General features: G+C 34.5%; 1 protein-coding gene and 1 pseudogene across 1 annotated transcript in view; both read right to left on the bottom strand.

The window, feature by feature from the left end:
- The window catches only part of IFT57 (intraflagellar transport 57), a 48,997-nt gene that overhangs the window by 8,227 nt on the left and 13,551 nt on the right, over nt 1-27,219 (bottom strand). Inside the window, exon 6 of the mRNA XM_039856951.1 lies at nt 17,165-17,287. Within this exon, the coding sequence (XP_039712885.1) occupies nt 17,165-17,287 (123 nt within the window). The remainder of the gene's footprint in view (nt 1-17,164; nt 17,288-27,219) is intronic.
- LOC120598194 (uncharacterized) lies at nt 4,477-4,592 on the bottom strand (annotated as a pseudogene).

Below are 27,219 nucleotides of genomic sequence, written 5' to 3' on the forward strand. Positions count from 1 at the left end.
CTTGCAGGACCTGAGGACTGACTGAGAGGAAATGTGCGAAGCTGAAGAGGAGTTGAAGAAGAGAGAAGGTGTCTTTAAGGTTTCCAGCCTTAGGAACCAGGATAGAAGTATCACGGTGTGACAGAACAGAATAGATTGTAGGGAGTCAGACATATGAGGAATTTGGTTTTGGACTTTTTAATTTGATAAGCCACTGAAACATTTGGGTATTCTTATTGCCTTTTAAAATGGAAAACTAGTAATGATTTATAAATATCTGTCATGCAAATCTGAATGTTCGTTTTATTAAAATATTCGAGAGACACATTTTCTGATGTACAGTTTTAAAAGAAGCCTTACAAGTGTTCTTACTCTTTAACCCAGCAATGTCATCTCTAGAAATTATTCCAAGGAATTGTGTATAAACATAAAGATTGATGTATAAGTTCTTTGTAAAAGTAAACTAGCAGAAAACTCTCTAAATATTTAACAGTAGAGGACAGTTAAATAAAAAACTAATTTTGCAATATTCACCACTAAAAATAATTCAGTATACCATTTTTATAAAGAGCTACACCTAGCAAAACACAATGATACACTGTTTGGAGATACAAATGTGAAAACCTTAAAAAAAAAAGCTAATGACAATATACAAACTTGCCCATGGGTGGGAAGGGGTGGCACCAGAAGAACACACAGGTAACTTCAAGGGTAATGGTCTGCTTCTTGTAATGGTCTGCTTCTCAAGTTAGGTAGTGTAGTGGGTTCGTGAGTGTTTGCTTTATTATTGGGCTTCATAATTATATATATTGCATATTTTATTAATACTGCATATTAAAATGTTAAATTCATGTTTTAAAAAAATATTTAATAATCAGCAAAAATGCATGCTAACAGCATATAGTAAAGTGGAAAAACATTCCCAAAAATATATCCATTAGGTGACCGATTTAGTAAAAATTAGTGTTTGTGTATATTTGTATGTTACTCTGTGTGTGCATGAAGACAGGGATTTGAATGTTTTAAATTTCTTCTTTATCCTTCCAAAATTTTCCAAATTTCTTACAAGACAATTTTATCACTTTAACCAGAAGGGGAAAAAAAGTCAACAACCTTCTGGATGCCCAAGGAGTTCTTGAAAGGGGTTTAATATAGTTTTTCTAAAAGGAGGTTTAATATAGTTTTAAAAAAGCTATATAGTAGAAAATATATGTGATTATACTTGTAATATTTTAAAAACATGAATATAAAAAGGCAAAATACATAGCTTTTAAAAAACTACAATTGAGATGGTTAAAAACTTTATAAAGGTTTGTGGTAAGAATGAATGGGTTTTAATGATATACGAAGACTTGTTCAACAATGATAATGAATCTTACATTTGTAGAGAATCCATTAGGTTACAACACACTTTTATAACACCCCCCTTTATTTAATACTCACAAAGGTTTAGATTGCTAAGTAGGTATTTTTGTCCCTTCTTTTTCACCTCTACCCTTGTCTCTTGTGATTTGCTGGCTGGTTCTGGGAGGAATATATAATTCCCTGCTACATTGGTGCTGGCCTTGGCCATGTGATTCTCTTTGACCAGTGGAATGATGGTGGACCTGGCCCATGCTAGGACTATGCAGAAACTGTAAGAGGCATCCACCAGCTCCCCTGCCCTTTCTTTCAGCCATGATAATAGGCATGACCGACATAAGGGTACCCTTTCAGTCTGGGTCTGGGAATGAGAAACATGGAATACAGGTGGAGTAGAGCTGCAGCTGAGCTACACATCAGCAGACACATATCTTGAGTGAAAATAATGTGTTATTATTGTAAACTACTGTGAGTTAGGGGTTATTTGTGACACAGAAAAACTGACTATATAAGTATATTTTATAGGAGAAAAACCAAGAATCAGATAGGTTAAACAACCTTTCCAAAGTTTTGTGTCTGAAAAATGGAAAGTACTCCCAAGCCAGTGTATTCTCCACATATTATATGCTGCTTTTCTTTGTGATAAAATGAATTACTGAAAGGAAATCTACGGTAAATCAAGAATTCTTTTTAGTATATATCAAGTGAGACCTCATTGGCCACTGGAGTTTACTGGTCACGTATTCCAAAGTGCTCTAAATATGTCCATTAAGCACCATTTCTCCTCTCTATGGAAATGAGAAGACTAATAATGATACAGAACATCATTTCTTTAGACTTTCTACTTTTCAAAACGCTTTCATATAAAATATCATAAATAATTATCCTCATTACTAGTGAGGTAGATTGCAAAGGTATTATAACCATAACTCCCTCTCCACTCCAAATTCTTTAGTGCCAAATTATATAGCTCCCTTTTCAGAAACTGGAGAACTGTGATGATATATCTGCAGATGGTGATTCACGGTATACCATAAAATCCAAATGTATGAAATTTAGTTTCAGCTGTTAAGGTGATGTCAAGACTATGTGGCTCTCTGGGTTTTAGTTCAATGAACAACAACTGGCTGATTTCCCTTGCATATACAGAGACATTTTGTTTCTTTATCTAGATCATCAATGCAAGGCTCAAAGCTCCTCTCTGAATCTGCAGGGAGAGACTGAAACATAAGCTAGGGATGGCAAATGGGACTTATATCTGTGTATAAATTTTACTAATTTACAACCTGTAAAATGTCAAACTGTCAGTGTCATTCTCCCAAGTTTGAGCTTCTTTATGTGTGGAGGGATGGAGTACCAAAGGACTCTTGATAGAAAAAAGTGTGTACTGGGACATTTCTTCCTGGGCTCAGAAGTCCATGCCAGAGCAGACTCTAGCAATTCCTGGGTCTATTGGCCCCTTTCGCTCTAGCCCCCAAGAGCAGGAGCAGGGTCCCAAGGCTCTCACGTGTCTTGAATTGCTTATATCACAAAAATGTTACTTCTGCCATCTATCTTATTTTTCTTCTCTATTCTTAATGCTCCTTCCTCAATTCTGTTATGAATACTTAATAGAATCTTAATTCAAAGTTCTGTTTTTACAGTCTTTTTTAGTGACTACAAAAATATTTACAAGGGCTTTTATGGACTTCCTTCATTTAAGGTGCCTAACCCCATTTCTTTCCTTAGGTCTTTGTTTCAACTCTGAATTCTCTTTCTTTAAAGATTTTCAAGATCACTCTGGGGAGGAAATCCTGTACCCCCATTTTGTAGACTGGGCAACAAATTGAGGTTCTGTGATTTTTCCACTGTCAATCACAAAATAAATAGGAAACCCAGTGCTCTTTCTCTCACAGATTTTCCATTACACAAGCTTTCTCATTCATTTTCCTACTTTGTCACCCAGTTTCAATAAGGAGCATGAGAAACTGACAACTCCCAAGTTCAAGCTTGCACATTAAATAAATGTTTCTTAGTTTGGCTGTTTTGCTAAAGCATAGATACTACAGGAGGTCTGCCATGTCTAATCTTCTGTGGATGAACAATCTGGATAGTCAACCTTGTTAGAATAATCTCTAAAACAAGTATACATAAGTTCCAAAGAAGGATTTATATATGAGTACTCTCCTATAAATAATATGCATGAGCTTTAAGTACATACTTTTTGTGATATCTATTTTGGCTACCAGAAACCTTTTCTAGTTCCTGCCTTGGTTATAGAGTAGTCCCCCAATAGTCACATCCATTCTGAGATCTTTTTAAGTCTGATAACAACTTCAGTATTAATTTTCAGGAATGCTTAGTATATATCAGACACTAAGCTAAGAAGTACTTTCCATACATCATCACATAATTCTCTTAAAAACTATACTAAGATGAGGAATTGACCTACTTTTAAGTAGACTGTCCAGGTTCACATAGGCAAAACTATGGTAGAGCCCAAATTTGCTATATCATACCATTTCCCTAATGAAATGTAGCAAAGTATAATTAAAATTTTTAAGGGAGTGATGGCTAAAGGAACACCTTAGTTTTATCTGTAATATTTGCATTTTTATAACAATGTATTTATATATCAATTATGTAATAAAAAATGAATTTAAAACATTTTAAGACAAACATGTAATTAAAAACTTTCTCAAAAAAATAGCTGGACCCTGATAGCGTCACCAGTGAATTTTCTCAAATATTCAAGAAAGAAATAGTAACTTTATATAAACTCTAACAGAGAACAGAAAAAAAGGGAGAGCAACTGCTAACTTGTTTTATAAGGTCCGCATAGCATTACACTGAAACTTGACAAAGACATCTAAAAAAACAAGAATTACAGATCAATACGTTTTACAAACATAGATATAAAAATCCTTAATAAAATATCAACAAATTGGTTTCAGTAAAATATAAAGACTAATATATCAGGATTAAGTTGCATTTATTACAAAATGTAAGGTTACTCAAAAATCAGTCAATATAATCCACCATGAGAAGTGAGAAAAAAAGGAAGTAAATCATATGATCACCACAACAGGTGAAGAAAAAAAGTCATTTGAAAAATTTTCCTTTTTTTAAAAAAAATTTATTATTTATTATTATTTATGCCTACAGCACCTGGTCTTCCTAGGTGGTCTCCCATCCAAGTACTAACCAGGACTGACCCTGCTTAGCTTCCAAGATCAGACATTGGGCTTGTTCAGAGTGGCATGGCTGTAGACCATGGACCATTGCTCCACTGGGGCATGAACCCAGGACCTTCTGCATATAAAGCAGATGTGCTAACCACTACACTACGGAACCACATCATCATTTGAAAAATTTAACATCCATTCATAATAATAACTCTTAGCAAACTATGAACAAAAAGGAGGTTACTGAATCTATTAAAGAATAGTTATAAAAATCATAAAACTAACATCAAACTTAATGGTAAAATTGAAATTCTGAAAGCTTTTTCCCTTGCTAATGCCATTTATATCCAGCATAGACTTCTTAACCAGTATATCAGATAAGAAATAAAAGGAATAAAGCTTATAAAGAAAGAAAGAAGACTGATGTTATTTGCAGATAATATAATTATACAAACAAAAAATGCAATAGAATCCAAAGGTCTATGGTTAGAATGAATAAGTGAATTTAGCAAATTTGCTGGAGATGTGTGTATGTACACACACACACACACACACACACACGGAGAATTGCATTTTTATATATAAGCAACAGATAAAGAGAAAATAAAATCTAAAAGTACCATACTGAATAGCATCGAAATACAACAAATAGACCAATGTAATAAAATAGAGTCCAAATACAGACTCACACATACATTCTTGCTTTTTATGACAAAACAGTGCCCTGGTGAAAGGATCACCTTTTTGATAAACTGGGTCAGTTGCATATACATATGAAAACCAAATAAACCTTAAGTTCTACCTCATACCATATATAAGAATCAAAGTCAGATGCATTGCAAATGTCAATGCAAAAAGTAAAACAATAAAGATTCAAAAAGAAAACATAGGAGAATATATTCATAACATTGGGGTAAACAAAGATTCTTAAATAAAACATATATATTAGCAATACTCCTCCCTTAAAAAAGATCATTTTGAGTACATTAAAATTAAGCCACTGTTTATCATAATACACCAATAAGAGTGAAAAGATAAGTTAATGAGTAAATATTTACAATACATATATCAGACAAAGGACCCACACCCAAGATATATAAAGAACTTCTATAATCAAAAGAAAAAGCGGATTAACTCAATAGCAAAAGAGGATATCCAAATGCCAAATAAACATATGGAAAGGGGCTCAACTTCACTGGTAATCAGGGAAATGCGAATTAAAATGACAATGAAATGTCACAACATATCTACTATGATGACTAAAAAAACAATACTGAATGTTAATAAAGATGTGGAGCAAATGGAACTTTCACACACTCCTGAGAGGAGTATAAATTTGTATAAATATTTTCGAAAACTATTTGGCAGGGTCTGCTAAAGCTGAACATATACATACATTATGACCTAGCGATTCCACTCCTTGTAGAAATTCCAGTAGAAATGTGCACATATATTTACCAAAAGATACATATAAGAATTTTCAAAGCAGCAATATTTATAATAGCCTCCAACTTTATAGAAATGACTCCCATAAGCCCAGATGTGGGCTACGCTGGAAGGATATGCATGACCTTGGGTTAGGCAGCTCTTTGCCACTGTAGAAACATATAGCTGGAAGTTGTCTACTAACCTGACCATAGTCTTTGTGGCTAGATAGCAAATCCTTGCTTATAAAGGGATCTGAAGAGTTGATCTCTGTTTCATCCACAGGGAGAGAAACTTAGTAATTCAAATTATAACTGTAGCTGCAGTGGTAGAGAGGTAGTGCCAAAAGTGAGCTGCAGTCCAAGAACGATCGCTCTCAAGATTTCAATACGGAACACTAATGTTTCTGTGACATGCTTAGTATCCATCCTACCCATGGGTGAGTCAATGATAAAATTCTTTGGAAATCTGAGGGCAGGAAATCAGGTTTGGTGGAAGAAGCAGAGAAGATAACTTGATAGGAGTCGTGTATGTCTAAGGTCACTAGCAAATATTTTTGGGACAGGTTGATAATTTATCCTGCTTTCTGCAAGGATATGAGTGGCACACGTTTTCCTCCTCCACGAGATCATTCCCTTTCCTAGTAACAGAACGTTATCTGTATTCTCTTTCTGTCACTTCGCACAAGCAGTTTTGCAATCTCTTCTTTTGTTAATTTTCATCTTCATTACTGCTCACATTTGTGCATGTATTTGCGTGTGTGTGATTGTGTGTGTGAGAGAGTGAGATGTCCATTAAATTAAATAACTTTTTCATGAGACTGAATTACTTTCTTAATGAAAAATGCCTATCAGGTTGTGGAATATTTACAGATTGTGGCTTCCCTGAATTTTTAAATGGGACATTTTTCTTTTATTGCCAGCAGGTTAAAGTCTTCTGTGGTACACCCTTGTAGTGTGAAAGCATGATTTTTCTTTATAAGCATTCAAAGAACTGAACATACAACTTAAGAAAAGTTGAATATGTGTGTGTGGTATGTGTTATATGCATATTTATTGCAGGGGGTGTTAGGAATCATGATTACTGGAAATATGTGTTTTCTCAAGAAAGTTCTTGCTTTCTAGATATTCCTCTTGTAGAAAAAAAGAAGACAATATGCACAGAGGGTAAGCAAAAGCTCTCATAACAATCACAGTGTTCTTACACTTGCTTGTAACTGAACTGAGAATGGAGATTCATAATTTCCAAATAAAATACTTTGTTAAATAATTATATTTCTAAAATGTGCTGACTACCTTTACTGACTACCAGCTGTTACTAAAGCATTTTCATACATTTATTCAGACTTATTCGTGCTTACTCCAACCACACCTCTTTTATATGACCACGAATCTTCTGAGTGAGGGTTTCCGGACTTTATATAAAGTTACAAGCCCAGATTTGGCAAGGCAGACAGGGAACGAATGGGGTCCCTCCTTCTGGGAATGCAGGAATACTCTTAGGCCAAATCAGGATATAGTTATTCCATAGGATACTGAGTAACCATGGTGGATAGTTGGAAGGGATGACCTTGACAGTCCATCTCAACTTTAAGAATCTACTAATCAAAACTTTGATCTCATATTCAAAAAAAAAAAAAAAACCAAAAACTGAAAAAATAAGTAAAGTCGTCTGTGTATGTGAAAAGCCAAAAAACACAAATTGTTACCTTGGCATAAGGAAACAATCAAATATAATGGAATAAAGACTATGGGAGTAAAATCTGTCCAAATACTAAGAAATCTGTAATAAAACACAGTGATAGTGAGAACTACTCTAATATCATTGATCGGAAAAATGAATCAAGCCAATTAAAAAGTACATTTTATAGGGAGGTCCACAAGACAAATTGTTTTTGCTTCAATTCACATTTTCTATTAAGTAATTTAAAAGAAACATTAAATCATACTTTGCAATAATGAAATATTTAGGTAGTCTAGAAATTTTAATTATAATCAATATGTATTAATTCAATGCTCTCAATCACAAATGTCTATTCGAGGTATATTTGCCGTGAGGCATTAGTAACTTCCTACTGCAGTATATATGTAACATGCAGACTTTATTAGTTATTTCCTTAAAATCTGCTACCACTGTTGATGCTCTTTAGTTGGAGCTGATAATAATCTCTGAAGCACAAACACTTGTTCTCCTATTTTTACTGGGCATAAATGAAACCTCTCTCTGATCCAGGTGAAACATTTATCACACTTAAGGTAAATAGGGAAGGAAGGCATCATCAACTGTCTATAAATACAGAGTATCCTAAATGTTCAACAAGACTAACAGAAGCAGCTAAAAATCTTTTCCAGTTTCTTAAGGATGGCTGGGGTTTTCTCCACCCCTTTGCAGTATTTTTCATGTACAATTTTAAGCATAGTATTCTTTCCCAAAACCTTGATTATCTGTTCATGACCTAAATGCCAAAAAGGGAAAAAAAAACAGTTGACCTTGTGAATACAACTTTAAGTCCACAAAATAACATTGTATTTTTAAAATAATACAAAAATCCAAAATAATTTTTTTTGTGCAGTCTCCTTTAAAGAAAGCTAGCTTGTACAAGTCCATCAGTGAATATTTTCCCTCATTCTCTGAGAGATGTGGCAGTTGAGTAATCACGCAGGCTGCTCTAAAAATGCATGTCTAGTTAATTTAGGCAGTTTATTTTGATAGCATTCACCTCTTTTTGATTATAGCAGGTGTTTCAAGGATAAATTTGTTCAAAATTGTATTTTGTTTAAACAACAGCAGCATGTACATTTATGGCCTTACTATATTAAAAAGCATTTATTGCCTGGAAGCAATAGATACAATTACAAACATTTATGACAGTAATTGGAGCTATTACTCCTGCATGGAGCCTCATGCAGACCAACTTATTGCCACCTGTATTTACATGTGTTACTGGTAATTGTAAAAGTTGATTTTTAAAAATCTGGTGCCTTATTTTTTTTTTAATTATGTGAATATTTTTTGACAAAAGGTCTACCAAAAAACTATGAGAATTATAAATGTAGTTTCTCCATTATTCATATAACCAGCAGAATCTGATTTTAATGACTAATATATATATAAAATATATTCCTGTATTCTAGCCCACAGAATATATTATACTTTTTTGCTCATGGATACAAGAATCCTATCAATATAGCCTATCCAACGACCAAAGTTCAAGTCTTAAGAAATGCTCTTTATTCCTAACTATAAGAATTTATAAATCCTTACAGGTCAGAAATATTTAGAAAGCTAAATTTTACTAACACTTCTTACACTGCATCCAAACACAAAGCAAGTTACTCTCTCCACTGCTCTGAAATAAGAAAAATGCCCTCTATTGTTTCCAGATACAGATTTGTCTACAATAGTAAACAGAAAAAGCCTACCACTGTACACATCTCAGGATTTGGCTTCCAATTTGAAGAGACTTAGATCTAATAGAGCAATTCTGTGGTCCCTCAGGTTCATTTAAATGAAATTCCATCTGCTGATTAATGAAGGCCTTTCTCCTCCCTCTTAGGTTTTAGCTCTGAAAGTGACTAGAAAGCCCAAAGGCTCAAGACTATTGCAATGATTCTATCCTTAGCACGACACTTCCCAAAAGGTTTCCTGCTGTGAATCACCCAAGGCAACACCCGTATGGTTTATTTACGTTAAAACAAAATCCAATTGCTTGGAGTTGAAATTTAAAGTTTAAGGTACTTTTTACAATTGCAGCCGGAGAAAGACACTGAAGAATAAGTAAGGATGTATAAAAAGCAGTTCAGTGAATCAAAGCCTTGAAATAATTAGCAACACATGCTTCCAAAGCTTAAAAAAAAAATCTCTATCAAAATCCCTTATAATGAACCTAAAGATTTACATAATGACTAGAGACTTTTTGGTGAAATGAAGGCGGTACCTAGCTAACTATCTTTTATAATAATAAAGCAGGAAACATTTAGTTAAAATTTGGGGAAAAAATCCATTTAAGTTATTAATCAAAATTTTAATTACAATATCCACAGGGTATTAAAGCATGATAGAACATTTGCTCATTGCATTAAATACCTAATATTATTATAATATACAACCTTTTAGGAATAAATACTGATTGAAGAAAAGGGCCTATATAAAGTTTAGCTGAAAACTGATTTCACACTTTCTACTCATTTCTGGGGAAGAGGAATAAATATTATTGTTTACTTGGTTTCTATTATGGTAAAAACCCTTGACATGAAAAAAATCGTTCTGGTAAAGACTAATAAGATTGATCATTTTAACAAATCATTTTCCCTCGGTTCAATGAATGAAGTTGAGAGACTGAATACAGTCGTGTGTTTGCTTAATGACAGGGATATGTGCTAAGAAATGCGTTGTTACGAGATTTCATCTTTGTGCAAACATCATAGAATATACTTACACAAACCTAGATGGTACAGCCTACTACACACCTAGGTTATATGGTATGGACTATTGCTCAGAGGTTACAAGCCTGTATGCATGTTACTGTACTGGATATGGCAACTATAACAATGGTATTTGCATCATGTCTAAACAGGAAAGGTACAGTAAAAATATGGTATAAAAGATAAAAAAAGGTACACCTGTATAGGGCCTTTACCATGAATGGACCTTGCAGGACTAGAAGTTGCTCTGGTTAAGTCAGTGATCGTAAAGGTCCAGGACATTACTGTCCACCATTGTAGACTTTATGAACACTGTACACTTAAGCTACACTAAATTTATAAAACAATATGGGATTAAATCAAGAAAACAGAAGATAATGCAATCAAGACAGGCAGTAACAAGATGTATGAGGCTGCTGCTGGTGTAAAAAACATACTGTTTTATAGGTAACTGTATAAATACTGTACACTTAGGCTACACTAAACTTATAAAAATATTTTTATTTATAAAAAATTAACCTTAGCTTATTGTAACCTTTTAAACTTTGATTATTTAACTTTTCAACTTCTGTAATAACACTTAGCTTAAAACACAAACACATTGTACAGCTATAAAAATTTCTTTATAAAAATCCTTATTCTATAAGCTTCTTTCTGTTTTTAATTTAAAAAAATTATTTTTTTTGCTAAAAACTAAGAAACATACACATTAGCTTAGGCCTATACACAAGGTCAGGATCATCAATATCACTGTCTTACACCTTTTCATCTTGTCCCACTGGAAGGTTTTTAGGGGTAGTAAACACATGGAGCTGTCATCTCCTATGATAACAGTGCATTCTTTTGGAATACTTCCTGAAGGAACTGCCTGAGGCTCTTCTTGAGGAGGTGTCACTCTTTCAGAAATACGTCCATGGTGGTTTGCTTTGTTTATTTTTTTCATCATATATTTGCTTGTAAGAAGATAATGAACCATGAGCATTCCTCTCTATTAATGACAGCTATGACGTCACTAGGTGATAGGAATTTTTCAGTTCTATTGTAATCTTATGCAACCACCATTGTGTATGTAATCCGTCATTGACTGAAACATCGTCATGTGGCACGTGACTGTATACAAATGAACAACAGATAATGGTCAGACCATTAAACAAAATAGAATTCTGACCCACAATCTGCAGCAACTAGTCCAGGAAGCCAAACTCTAGCAATGGGCCCCAAATGGTCAGGATTTAATAACTGTCAGCTTCCCCATTTCTTTTGTCCCTTCACTACCACTTCCAATGTAGAACCAATCAGACAAAGCCAAATATCCTCCCCTGACCAAACACATAGGAGGCCCTGCTTCTAAGATAGACCACATCCAATGTCCAGTCATATCTGAACATATCTGAAGCCTTCCCTTTTTTCTCCACTATAAATCTTTTAAATTCTCCTGCCTGCCTTTGAGTCTCTGGCAAATGTAAGTGATGGTGGCTGGCTACAAGTAGCCTTTGCTTGTTCTCATTTAAGTGGTCTCCAATTATTTCCACAAAGTCAAATAAAGGCTTCCTTTTTATAGTAAAAAAAAATAATAATAAATGTAGAGAATAATTTTTCTCAAGAAACAGAATTAAGTATTTATTCAAAATTAATCAAAAATACAAAAAATGAAATCTATATGACTATCTATCTACATTTTCTATTACCCCAGAAAAATGAGACAGGCAGAATTCTTTGGCAGCTGTTTCAACTACTATTATTATTCAAATTAGGAACTGTCAACTGATTCACTTAAAAGTTAAAATAAAATACTATTATGGAGTTTAAAATATTTCAATCATAGAGGAAAGTATTATCCTTTGATAACTGTCAGGACCCTGAAGAAGAGACCCTCTCAAAAGCTGAAAAAAGGTAATAGCAGATACAGCCGGTAGGCTGTTTTGACGGTATACTCTTGCAGCAATGAGTAATTACATAACGTTTCTAAATCTAATTTTCTTTTAATTTTAATTTCTGCTTCCTGCTCTATGTGTTTTGCCTTTCAACTGGACTTCCACCTTCAGCAACTACTTGTTTCTCTAAAATGACTCATTGGCAGACTCCATTTCTCGCTATTGGTCTGTGCCCTCAGATCTTAATGGTCCATATGCTGCCTGTATTCTAACTACCAGTTCTTGCATGACTCTGTCCTATCACTCCTCTACCCAGATCCTAGACCTTGTGCTTTGACCCCAAACTGGTGAGCCTGGCCAAGCCATATCTGCTACCTGGCACTCAGTTGGACGCTGATGGTAGTTTTCCAGCACTACGGACAGCCAACTAAAGTTTTGGTTTATAATTTTTAAAAATATGTGGAAATGCTCATGGTGTTTTGTTAAAAAATGTATAATCTCAACTGTATATATGTAAGTACACAGAAATAGTGGTCAAATAGTTTAAGTAATTCTTCTGGCATAATTCTAAATGCTTTAGATATAGTAAATCATTTAATCCTTTTAATAATCCTTTGAGGTAGATTTTATAATGAACTCTATTTTATAGAGGAGGAAACTGAGGGACAGAGTGGTTGAATAACTTGCCCACAGGGTCCAACAGCTAATAAGAGTTAGAGCCAGGATTTGTATTCAAGCAAAGAGGATTCAAAATTAGTGCTTTTAACCAGTATGCTATATTGTCATTAATCAAACAGATAAGAGCCTGGATTGTAGATTTAAGTATCACGTCTGTCATTTACTAGGCAAAGGCAAGTTACTTAGTTTCTCTATTTCAGTTTCCTCATCTGTAATAAAAGGTACCTACATCTCATAGTGCAATGGGAAGGATTAAATGAGTTAATATATGTGAAGTGCTAAGAATATCACTTGACACACAGTAACACTTAGTAAATGTCAGTTATTATATTATTATCAAATTATTATATATACCTTCACCTGGGAAAAAAACTAGGAAAGTTTCCCAAAGTGATACTTAAATGAATCTGGTTATATCCACATGTAAGACTATAAGGCTGATATTCATAAATATTCCCTTAATGACAGAAGCATCAGTGTAGAAATTTTGTAAATTCTTTCTGAATACTGATATAGGTACTGAACAAAAGAGGACTACAGCAGAAAACAATATTACCATAATAATATTGTAACGTAACAAAACTTAACACTTATTAGGCATTTATTATGTGTCAGACACTGTTCTTGGTACTTTACAACTCTGTGAGGTAAGTAATATAATTAGTCCTATTTTACAGATGAGGAAAAGGTAAGGTAATATAATTAGTCCTATTTTACAGATGCCCTGGGTTACACAACTAGTAAGTGGTGTAAATATAAATTTTGGTTGCCAAGGGGAAGTGTGTGAGATAGGCTTCAACTTCTTTGGGTCTTTATGGCTATGAGAGTTCCACTAATATTTTGAAATTTTGGCTCAGTAAGTTACGAATTAATAGTAGGACTAAATGTATGATCGCTACCCTCTAATTCACAGCATTCTGTCTGCCCCCCTCCCTTTGAAATATTGCTTCATTATTATTATTATTTTAAAAACAAAATTGTATTTTAAAGACTCAGATTAGGATAATTCTTAACTAGTTACAGATGTAATTCTAGTCTGATTATAATCACAGACATTTGCTCTTAATTTTAAATTCCATCAGAGTGGTCATGTAACACCAGTGAGCACTCTTGGTCTAATAAAGAACAATACAAAAGAAATAAAAACACAGCAGAAAAGAGAAAGAGAAATAACAGAAAAAAAAAGGAAGGGAAGAATAAAAGTACAAGATGCATTCTTTGAGAACTGCAAACAGTAACAAGTGCTGCCAGAAATAAGGATGAACTAGCCTAGCAATAAAAAGCCGATTACAACCTTATAGAGCAGTGGTCCACAACCTCTTTAGTATCAGACACTGGTGTTCTATGATAATCTAATGCCTGATGATCTGAGGTGGAACTGAGGCGGTGATGCTAGTGCTGGAGAGCGGCTGTAAGTATAGATGAAAGCTTTGCTCCCTCTCCTGCTGCTCACCTCCTGCTGTGTGTCCTTCCTAACAGGCCACGGACTGGTACCAGTCCATGGTCTGGGGGGTGGGAACCCTTTTATAGAGAGTATACAAAATAAAATACTGGTATATGATAGAATCTCATCAAAGCATACATACTATCATATGCAAAAAGAACAGAAAAGGAGATTTACTTTTTTTTGTAAATCCCTGTTAGGAAGCATACAAGAAATAAATTGAACTTATGAGAAAAAAAAAGCAAAACAAACATTTGAATCAGTGCCAGATAAATATGAGACTTATTTACTACTAACACAAGATCATTTAAAAATTATAATGAATTTAAAAATTGAAGTCCTTTATTTATCTCTCACATATCTATACTAATTAAAAAATAATCTAACAGTGATCAGCAAAACACATCACTCTGAAAATAATTCCTTTTTTTTCCCCCTCAGACACAAAGTTGAAATCTCTAAATATCCTAAAAGGCCTATGTTGAGTGAAAGGTATTGTTTTGGCCAAAAGTAAAGGAGAGTGTTTGGTTTTGGTAGAGTCAGGATTTGAGGAAGAATGGGATCTACCATGAAGGTGAGGTCAGACTCTTCTGATGAAGGATAATGAGTCCATGATAAACCTCATACATAATCAGATTATTCTTATTTCTGAGACAAAAAACATTTATCTATTCATAAGTCCCTTAATTTCTCAAAGCAATGTGTAATTTTATTTTTTTAAGTAAGCTGAACATTAGCTACATCTGAAATACTTCGAAGAAAGAAAAGTTTGTGAGATACTAGGCACAAAGACCTAATGATCTGGAGAGGAATTCTGAATGAGCAATCAAATATGACTTTATGTCAGTATGTTTTTACCACAAAAATCTAAAGAATCTAAGGAACAAAAATAACAAACTAATCAAAAACAGACTCACAAATATAAGAGGACAATCTGGTGACGGCCAGAGGGGAGCGGGGTTGGAGGACTGGAAGAATGGGGTGAAGGGTTAAAGAAGTACAAATTAGTAGCTGAGAGATGATCACAGGAATGGGGAGCACGGCAGTTAGCATTATGACTAGGTGGAGAGCCAGAGAAGAGAAAAAGCAATCAGGGGGATCGTTTTCTAAACTATATAAATGTCTAACCAATGTTCTATATACTTGAAACTAATAATAAAATAAAATTAAAAAAAAATATTCATATATTATAAAAAATGCTAAAAACAAAACAAAACCCTGCAAAACCTTATCTGACATTTTGGAACGCTGCCTGTAAAACGTGATGGTATAATTAATTTTGCACAGTATATTCTCATAAGATCAAGGCTGGTAATGTATGGCATGAGACTGAGAGCCCAATTTTCAACTGGTTAATTCTTCCCCCAAACAGGAAAACATCGATTCTCTTTGATTACTGAAATATTGGTTTGTAATAGAATTTGTCCTGCACTTAGTTTTGTAAAACTATACATGTTAGTAGTTACATTTCTATTCTTTTTTCTTTATTCAGTTATTTCTACGATGCGGAAATCAATGACCGTGCTTAAAAAACACTCTCTTGTGATCCTATGAGGTTCTAAATGAGATGTTTGATTTCAAGAGTTTACTTAGCTTGAGAGTAAACAAATTAAACTTGCTTCCTTGTGGGATTAAGATGTTCTTGAGAGTTCCCAACCGCACAATTATTTTAACATGTTATTCGAACTAGAATCACAATAATAGTGATTTTTAATTTTATGAAGAGACTGTCTTGATAAAACTAAAGAATGAGAAATGAGATTTTTAGAAAAAATACATTTTTGCAAATTATGACTTACAGCAGAAATCTATCTAATCACTGAAGAAATTCTTATTAATATGTATTTATAAATAAGAGATATGGAAACAATGAATTCACCCCCAGTGTAGCAAATAATAGCTGTCTTCCATAATGATTGGGTAAATATATGGTATACATGCTACAGGATTTGCCCATTTACTTTAGATAAAGTTTGTTCGACAGCTGTTCAGTCTAGTAAGACCTCTACTGTCCTTATCCTGTTCTAGGACTGCCCTAGGAGTCTAGCTACTTCTTACTGTCTCTAGGATACAGTTCTACAAGCCCAAACCCAGGGACTCTAAGAATGAATTGGCTTCCAGGGCACTCTGAAAACAGCTATTGTTGAAGGGCTTCTACTCTGGGGGTAGATATAGGACCACCTTTCCAGTGATATGCTTTCCTGGAACCCTGCTCCATAATGCTGAGGCTTGTTCCCAGCATCCAAGGATGAAAATCCTTTAATTTCTTTAATTTCTAGATGTCTTTCTATCTCCTTTTGTAAAGATTACTGTATTATAGTCCTAATGAGAATAGTACTGTCTAGCCATATATTTGTAAAGTTCTTACTAATAAATTGTAGGTAAAAAGGAAACAGAACCTGATTAAAAGGGCCAGTTCATTTGGCCTAATTTCTAAATCTTATTGTATATAATTTGATTATTTTCTTAATATTTAACTTTTAATCATATGCACTGAATAGATTATATAAAGCAACTTTTAGATGTCTTCTGTTTTGCCATTCAGCAGAATTCTATCTTCTAACGCTACTCGGTTGGTATACAGTCCTGGAATTCCAATTTCTGTCACGATTCGCCTAAGATCTAGTGTTGCTTTTTGGACCATATTACATTGTCTATGCACTCAATGACAATTTACTGAATCTCTAAAAAGACAAAGCACTGGAAACTGGATCACAACACCCTTCTTAAATGACTGGTATAATGGGAGTACCCTTGACTCTGAAATTGCCTTATAAAAATCTATTTGCACAAAATATGTTCTTTCCTCTCTACCTTATTGTCGGTCCTAATCGTGACTTTCAGTTGTGGTAGTACACGTTCCACTTCTAGACTCCATTCCGCAGCATCTGTTGTGGATTCTAAAATATCTTCTTGTTTGGCAGACTCGTTCATATCCTAAGAAAGGAAAGATATCACAAGATTGAGTTTAAAAAAAGAAGTGGTAAAATTTTGAGGCATTTTAGCAGCCCTACACAATTTATATCAAGCATGGTAGTGTTAAAATTATAGTGGCAGAAGAAACTCTCTTCTGTCCTATTTATGTTGAAAGAAAACAATGCACCAACCTGGTAGAACAGCAAAATAAGTATTTTAAAAAAGAAGCAAATATATGATTCAACTATATTTACAAAGAATAATGTTTTTGAGATATCAGAGTGAAAACGAGAAGTACTATCAACGGACAAGCCATTTATGTATGTTAACTTGCAATAGCAGAAGAGATACAAACATACATGTTTGGTAAGAAAACATTGCCTTAGTTTGAATTCACTATACTGAAATACAAACTCCAAATCTGAAAGACAAAAAAGACAAGATGCCAGAAGCAAAGGGTTCATTATTCATAGATTTTGTATTCATAATTAAAGTGATATTTTAGGTAGGTCAAACTATAATGTAGCTTAAAAATGTGATTAAATACAGACCATTTGAACTCAAATAGAGTAGGACCAAATTTCTGCATTTGGTTTCTGCTGTTGAATAATAAAATCAATTCATGCCTGTTTTAGAGTAAAAAAGGAAACTCCCTCCGCCCCATTTTCTCAGACCTTCACATTTTAGCATTATATAGGAGTCTGAAAATGTAAAGAATGAATAAATTAATGATTTAAGGGCAAATTCTAACATATTAATTTTGGTAGCAATTTTTCTTTTCAAGCTCCCTTGATAAATTACAAGAAAATGTAAGAGAAAATATAAAAATTAATATAAAAAAAGAAACCCAAGAGACATAGACACCCACACACAATGTATGAACTTTACATGGGTTCTAATTTGAACAAACGATCTGTAAAAAGTCACTTTTTTGAGGCAATCAGGGAAATATGAATGTAAGAGTATTATAAGGAATTATATTATATAGGTATGATAATATCATAGTGATTATGTTTAAAAATAGGCCTTATAAATTAGAGCTAAATGCTGAAATATTTACAGGTGAACTGACAGGATGTCTGAAATTTGCTTTAAAACTACGGGCCGAAGAAAGGAGGGAGGTTTTAGAGGAAACATGACTGACAAAATGTTAGCTGTTGAAACTGAGTAATGTTGCATAAGGATTTATTATCATATTCTCTCTAATTTTGTATATGTTTGAAATATTCCATAATACAAAATTTAAGAATAAAAGACTATACAAACAATCTCATGGTGAAATTATATTCTCAGTGTGAATTTCTGTCACTAACAGACATTTCTTAAGTGAAAGCTCATTAGGGAAGTCTTTCCAATCTAGTCTAACACTAAGTACAGGATTTGTATTGGGATTTGTATTTTGCTTGGAGCCTGGGGTCTTTAGGGTCTTTGAACTCACTCCCCACTGAGTCTTTTGGGCATTGCTGACATAAGAAAGCCTCTCTCTCCTATCTTTTAGCTCATATTAACGAGTTCTGAACAGACTAGGAACATTATAAGCAACATATATTACTTTTTGTTCAGAAATTCAGGGGGCTATGTAGTTTAACCACACAACTAGAGGATGGGTAACTAACACATACTTTTACATTTTATAATATGTAGTCTGAATTTATTCAGTTACATTTTATTTAAACAACCAGAGTTTTAAAATATAAGCATTAATTTAAGAAAAGTAAAATGTGGAAACTCTTAAGTAAAAATGCTCAAGATTCTATTTTAAACCTTACAGTGCTTATTTAAATATAGAAACATTGTATTATTTTGTGTACTTAATAGAATGCTATGTGTGTCTATGTAAATTGAATCCAGGGTAGCATAAGAGCACCATAGCTAGGGAGAGGCTACTGTATTCACAAAGCAGACATGTGTGAAGTTGTATCAGAATGTATGTGATGGCAGAAGAAGAGATACTGGGTGTCCCAGTTGAAACCTAAAGCCATGGGGAAAGCTTATGTCAGATAACTCTACATTGGCATCCATAAAATGCGCATACTTGGAGGAGCCAGGTAACTGCAATTCACTGGCACATCCTAGTACCTGTCTTGGGCTCCAGGATGTTCAATTCTGATTGGCTCATTTTCTATACCAAGCAGGGTAGACTTATGGGGATAGGGGTGGAATGGGAGGATGTATGCACTACCATGGGTATGAGCCCTGACATTTGGGAGTCTGAACATAGACCTGTTCAAGTTGTGCATAATGTATTCAAAAATTTTACTCAAGGAATAGCATTTTTTAAAAAAATATTTTCACAAGGGCAATGGATTAGCAGTGGCCCTGTTTGAATGTGACTCAGAATCTAAGAGTAGGTACCTGGAGATCAAACACTGCATTAAGATATCCCAGTGCATAAGCTACTATTTGTTTTTATATTAGGTCCTTTAGTAAGTTGCATTTATCCTTCTTAGTTTATTATTTTGTTCTCTTAAGTAATGATTTGCTAACTCCTATTCTCAATGTCCTAAAACGTTTTAGTGTAGCAGCTCAAAAGTTTTCACTCACTCCTAAGCCATAATTAATACACTGAATGAAATGGCCCGGTTACTAAATGGAAAAAGGGCAAAAAAGAGAACATTAAGCTTGGTAGAGCAGCATTAACTTATTTAAACTACACAGTCTCTTTCTACTTCCACGTTTGCACATCTATTTCATAACCTTGTTCCTCACTCAAAAATTCCTAATGCCTAATAACTGGATACATTAACTGAATAAGCCCTACGTAGGACATATAAATCATTTAAAAACTCTATACCATGCCTTGGCTATAATACTTTGAGAAAACCTTTCCCTTCCAATTGTTTCTCCTTTTAACAAATGCTATTTTATATGGAACTATTAGTAAAAGAGAAATAAACTGTTGTTTCCATTTAATCAAAATTTTATATCATCATGATAAAGTCCCTTTCTGAAACAACATTAACTAAGATAAAGTATAGCTCTTGGGAAGTTGCATTTTCCAGTTCATGCTGCTGAAGAAACAATTAGAAGCTCAATAAGACACAGGCTATCCAGAAGTCTCATTTATAATTAATTAATTTACCAATAAGCCATTTGTTAAGCTACCACAACAAGCAAGGTAAGAATCTAGGCACTGTGCTGGATGTGGAAAGATAAAAGGATTTAATCCATGCCTGCAACGAGTTTACAGGCTATTAAGAAGAGTCTGAGGCTAGTTAATAGGGGTAATAATTGGTCCTGAGAAAAAGAAACTGATGATAACTGACCCTAAAACTGCCAAAGGAAGAAGTGAAGATGACAGTCTAAACCATTCCATAACAACCTTGGGATCAAATAGTGGGGTAAACCACCAAAGTCAGTCCAAGGATAAAACATGCAGTATTATTAGCCTGCTTAGAGTCCTGTTTTGGTAAGTAATCTCTTTTCCCAGGTAGTATTAATGGAATGATTAAGCATGTGAAGAAATACTATGTTGTGTGTGTGTGTGTGTGTGTGTGTGTGTGTGTGTGTGTGTGTGTGTGTGTGTGTGTGTACACATATATGACAGTGTTTCTAAAACTCAATTACTACAAAACTTACCTTGATCAACACCTTGCCTAGTAAACATATATGGCCGCATGGGCAGATCCAAGAGTGAAGCTCAAGGCTCAGGCATCCATAAAAAGACATTTACTTGAGAATGGAGACCCCAAGTTGGAAGTTACAGGGAAATCACAAGTCCGATGGGAGTCTGGCCAAGGGAACTTAGGCCAAGGGCCTGAGCAGAAACTGAATTCACAGGCTTTCAGGTGAAAATGGGAAATGAGGGAGGGCCAGAAGAATCTCAACACTGAACTAGTGATGAAACAGAGCAAGTGGAGGTGCCTGAGTCTTCAATTACCAAGACAAAATCTCTGCCTCTCAGGAGGATGAGGCACCACTGTCAGACTGGATCCTGGGTCCTGGTAAAGGCTGACATTTACTGACCATAACATAATCTTTTCTTGATGTCTCTTATTGCATTATTCTAAAATACAACAATGCCCTCAAGACTGAGAATCTGGATATGACTGATCCCACACTAAATGATCCCAGATAGCTGTAATTTTTTGCATTCCTATGTCTGTTTTTAAAGTGTTCCTGTAGCTTCTCTTGTTATCAAGATGCCAGGGATCACCTTGGGATGTCTCCTTGACTGCCTGTTATATCTCTTCCTCCTCCTAAACTGCTTGTTACAATTTAGGTAAAGTAAGAATATGGGAGTGGGGCGGGGGAGGTGCCGAGGGGGAGTAAGAGCTCGGGAGAGGGTGGGATGAGGTTAGGACTCTTCATTAAAATTTTAAAAAATCAAAGAAGTTATACTTATTTTGTTTGCTCAGAGACCTTTTTTTTCATTTTTCCTCATCTGATGCTTTGTTCAAGATAGGACAGGTGGCCAAGAAGCTAAGTACCAACTATAAAACATATGGTATTACCATGAATTAAACGGGTTTCTCCTAAGGGCATCTAGTGTTCCTCTTTCTTTACCATATATCAATAAAAGAAAAGCTAGACAGAGGGATAAATAACAAGTTATTTCAATCAAGAAGAGCATTCCCTCAAAATTCAATGACTTTAACAGGTTATCTTTAAGGCAGAGAGTTAAATCTTTTCATGTCTCTACAAGTCAATTCTTCTTCATGATTAAAGCAGCATAAATCATGAGTTTGATTCACTATTATCTTTTCAAATTAGGTTTTACATGATTTAACACTATTACTATGAAGAAAAATGTTTAATACCATATTAAAAGTATTTTCACATTTGTTCTGAATAAGTAAATTAAACCTTGCCTAAAATCTATCAAAAGAAATAGACGGTAGCCTGTCTTTAAATATATGAAGTTCATAATAGTTTAAGTTCAATTTTAACATTGTCAAAAGAAATTTTATCTTTACTTATGTGAACTGAGATTTGAATAATATGCTCCCATAAAGCAAAAAAATAAAAAATAAAAAAAGGAAAAAGAAAGCCCCAAATTCACACAAAATGAATTTAATTTTCCAATAAGAAATCTGAAATTATTTCTGAATGTGAATTTAACTTCCAATATTATTTCTGTTTAATATATCAAAACCTGCCTTTCCTACTACTTTAGCTACTTGAATGTACCCTAAGTGCTAAGGTAAAATCATCTCTGGTTATTTACTTTTCTCAAAATAAAACCAAAAGAAAGTACTCCAAGAAGTATGTATGAAGAAACTACCATAGACATCTTGCTGTTGTAGATTATGCAAAATAAATTTAATTCTTTAAGGCTTGAATTTTTATAAGGCTTCTTTTCTTTGAGATGGCAACTTCATGGATATCCCAGTGCCCAAGTACATTTGAGGAGCTCAATTCATATACCTGAGAGAGACATGGAAGTCCTATTAACTGTCAAGATTCATTTTGTAGTCTTAAGAGTCAAGGAAAAGGGAACTAAGTTGTCTTGAGAAACACCACAGTACGGTGTACATGTAGAGAGGATGGGTCTGAAATCTTTTTTTTCCAAATGGATAGCCTGTTATCCCATCACCACTAAACTGAATATTACAGTTTCCCCCCACTTATTTGCACTGCTTTGTATACTATTACTACATGTTTGGATTATTTGGATTCTTTTATGAATTCTGCACTGCTTCATTAACCTATTTTGGTGTGTAATTTTTTTCAGACTCAAAATTACACAAATAGCACAAAAAATTCCCACATACCATTCATCCAGACTCACCAAATATTAGCATCTTGCATAACCTCAGAGGAATTATGCATAAAGGGATAAAATGTTTATATCTGGATGCTGAGATCTGAGGAAATTTTCACATTTCTCTTTGTACTTTTCTGTGCTTTCATTTAAAAACTTTACAAATTTATTTCACTTTTGGAAAGAATCAAGTGTTTTCAATAAAAGCAGGTAAAATTATAAGTTTGATTAACTTCCCAAAACTAGCAAGTACAGGTGGTAAATGCTTTAGATGTGTGAATAGACAGAAGTGTGTTTTAATGGTGATGTGAGGTTTAAATTAACCCTACAAAGATGTATGGAATGTAAATAGGCAGAAAAGAGACACGCCACGTGTTTATAGTGAGAAGCATCATAAGTCAAAATACTAAATAAACAAACAAACAAACAAACAAACAAACAAACATAGTGAAGATCATGAGAAGAGTGACCAGGGGCTTAGAAAGGTGAACACTGAGGAACAAAAAACAGCATTGAGTACATTGTGACAGACCTTAGAAGCTAGGCTGAGGAGTGTGAATACTGTCCTCTAAGCCAGAGGGCAGGTAAAGAACAATCAAAAGCAAGATACAATGACATTATTTATCCAACGGATCTTTATCTAGCTCAGGTACTGTTCTATTCCAGGGACAGGGAATAAAATAGTAGAGATACTCATAAAATAGCATTCTAATTATGTTTTATTAAGATTTATGGGTCATAAATTTGTGGATCATAGTATTACATGGAGTTGGAGTGATAAAAGAAGATGTCACTTAGGAGGTTAAATATGAGTTGAACCTTGAACATTTATGAGTCTAGCAGAGAGATGATGAGAAGGCATTTCAAATAAGAGACAGAGAAGAGGAAGGATGGGTGGGATAGGATGGGAGCAAATATGCTTGTGAGGTGTTTGGAAACCTATGAAAAGACTCATTTACCTGGAATAAATTTATTCCAGCAGAAGAAAATAAGATTTGGCTATGTGGACTAGTTGTCAAATTGCTAAGGGTCTTGAAAGTCAGACCAAAAACTTACTGTTTTATAATCTATATAAATGACCCTGAAGACATTGAAAAGACATCAGTTACTGAAGTCAGAATGACTTGATAACAGTCATGTTTTGGTAAGATAGAGAAGTATGGTGAAAAATATTTTGAAAAAGGGTAGGGGTGGAATTAAAGGATAAGGACCAAAAACCATTTGGAATATTAGTGTTCCATAATCCAGATAGAAGTGAAGAGGACCTGACTTTGAAAGACAGTGGAAGGGATGAATAGAAGAGATATTTCAAAGATTGCATCCAAAGGTCTCAGTGACTGACTAGATGTTCTGGATGAAAATGAATCATGAGTCAGATATTCAAAGCACTAACACTGCTAGAAGTGAGTAGTGATAGGACTGGGTGGCTTTAAAGATTATAGATTTATAGGGGACTGAAAAAACTACACATTTTAGGTACTCAACTAATATGCTGAATTATGTAATAAATATCTGCTATTAGTGTTGATTTAGAAAATATAACTATTCATTTATAAAATGGCAGCTCTCAAATGATTGCTGGAAAAAAAAATCTTTGTATTACTTTTCCTCAAATTCCCCTTAGTCATTTCTGTAGGAGGCCTTATGTGACAGCAGATTTAGTCTAGTGGGCCTTCAATAATAAATCATGTGACAGATGATGAAAATAAAACTATGACATCAACAGGCATTCCTAATTTACATCAAAATGCAAGATAGTTGATAACTTATATCCTATATAAGCTTCTTACTAAAAAATACTCATGGCAATCTAGAAACTGATTCGTATTGAGATATTGGGGCTTTTTCTATTCTCCTACAGCACATAATGTTGGTAACTAATCCCAACCTCTAGGAAAGGTGAAACATTATATAAAATAAGAAATGCATAATCTATGCCAGCATCATACTAGGTGCTGTCCACAACTTAGGTTATATTAATCTCAAAACAACCTGGGAAGAATTGTGTTGCCATTTTATAGATAAGAAAGCAGAGTCAATCACAGGTTAAGTCACTATGGGTATATGCCTGGAGTTATAGTCAGGATTGCTCTATAGCTGCTATTTCCACTGCATCTATCTTGAAGGTATGGGCTCAGATTTGGAAGAGACTTTGAAAAGTCCTTAACCTACTTCTTGCTGGGCCCCCAATAAAACCAGGATGAAAATAAGGATCTTTCCTATTTCAAGCATAGATTCAAAACTACACTAAAGATCAAGCAAAACTCTTTTATATCCAGCAAGAACTATGTGAGCCTCCTCTGAGCAGTGAGGAGTACGGCTTTTTCCTCTGACCTACATTTCCTATTCACCTCCAGGTGTAAAACTGATGAGGTGGTGCTAGTTACCAAAGAAATAAAAACATTTATTCAGTCATATTATATTTCATCACACTTAAACACATGGCATTTTAATGATTTCTCCTGTGAAACAGACTTCTCACAGTCACAACACAGATAGTAGGACTAACATTCAAATATTTTAAGAAAGAAGGAAAAAAAAACTTTTCTTCAAGCAGGAACCAGTGGTAACTTATGGGGCAAGTTATGCTATAGAACAGTATTTTTCCCCCTATATTACTCAGAAAGGACATTTTGTTAAGAACCATAAATTATACGTAAAATAAAGAAAATTTAAAATATTTAAGATATTAACCAAAGTAGATGCATCTTCTTCCCTTTTGATTACAATATTGCAGACTTACCACGATCATACTTTAAAACTGAAATGAAGTTTTTATTCTAAGCCCAGATTTTCACTTCCTTACAGCTTTTGCTTTTTAAGCTAAAAATTCTCTCATCTTGGTACGATGAATTTTTGCTAAGTAATTAAAAACCAATTGTGTTTAAATCTTTTGAGATAGTTGGTTTTATGCTGTCTAACTCAGGAGTTGGTTTCTAAAACCTCAAATTTAGCATCTCAAGGAAGAATGGTATCTATGGCATGTTTAAAAAAATGTTTTGAAATGAAGTGATGGGCATTTAAAAATAGAATTTAGAGAGCGCGCAGCTTCCCTTCCATCTTTTTTTCACTGGGGGAGGAGAATGACACATTTGCATTATGCTGCCAGAACACTGTTGCTGTGATTCTACTGAGCTTCAGAATGGAAGGGGAGCTACAAAGACCACTCTTAATTACAGTGTCACTACCAGGAACATGCAGTTTCCAACTGACATATTCAGATTAGAAATAGAAACGATCAGAACACCCCCCTAACACCCTGCCACCAGAGACTTCCTTCCCTGCTCCCACCCCTCACATCTCTGAATTACTACACCCGTAACTATCACGGGCCCTGCCCAACTGTCAGAACTTGAATATAGCACCAGTGTCCTCCCCCATGATCATTCTCAGGGAGGCTTTAGCTAAATTTCAGATTCCAAAAACATCCGGGAATCAGAGGGACAGAGAGACTGTAAAACTTTGTGGGCCTTAAAGCCTAATATCCATCCAAAATTTTTTTCCTTCTAAGAAAAGCTCTATCCGAATTCCAAAAAACACACCTGCAAATGAAACTTTGGAGGACAGAGCAATTCTTCATTAATCATAGGAGTTATCTTCTTGAAAAGGACATTTGGCAAAACCATAATTGGGGTAAGAGAATTAGAGGGGGAAAGCACACGAAATAATGGCTTTAAACATATTTTTTAAACTTCAAAGTAAATACATGTTCTGAAAAACACCTGCTTCTAAAACAAACCAATTTCATCATTGTAAGCATTCATTTTTGATGGGAGGAACCATTTTCTTAGAATACTGTTTTCAATGTTCATGAAACAATACTGTTGTGTCATAATCCTATTAGGTAGACATTTCAAAGTTAGCCAATGTCCACACAGTGGCCATTTCTCAAACTGGCAGTTACAGGCTTCAAATATGTTGTGATAGGAAGATGGATCATCAGGCCACCTTTCAAGGAAAGGTGTGCTGCTCAACTGTAGGAAATGTGGCCAGCAAAGAGCTTCCTGCTGTCAGCTCCCTCAGGCTCTGCCTCACGTGCAGTCACTTTGCCTGGGGCTATGTCCTTCCCTGGGCAGCCTGCCTCCGGCTACTGAGCAAAGCAGGCCAACAGTTGCTCCAGAGCCCTTCACCAGGCTGGCCAAAGCTTTGTCAGTCCTGAATCACAGATAGACTTTTCTCTTGCCCCAATCCTTTCTTTCCACTTCCTTTCATAATAAACCTCTTGTACCCCAAACTCTGTCTCAGTGCC

Source organism: Pteropus medius, unplaced genomic scaffold (assembly GCF_902729225.1).
Source record: "Pteropus medius unplaced genomic scaffold, Ma_sr-lr_union100, whole genome shotgun sequence".
NCBI lineage: Eukaryota > Metazoa > Chordata > Mammalia > Chiroptera > Pteropodidae > Pteropus > Pteropus medius.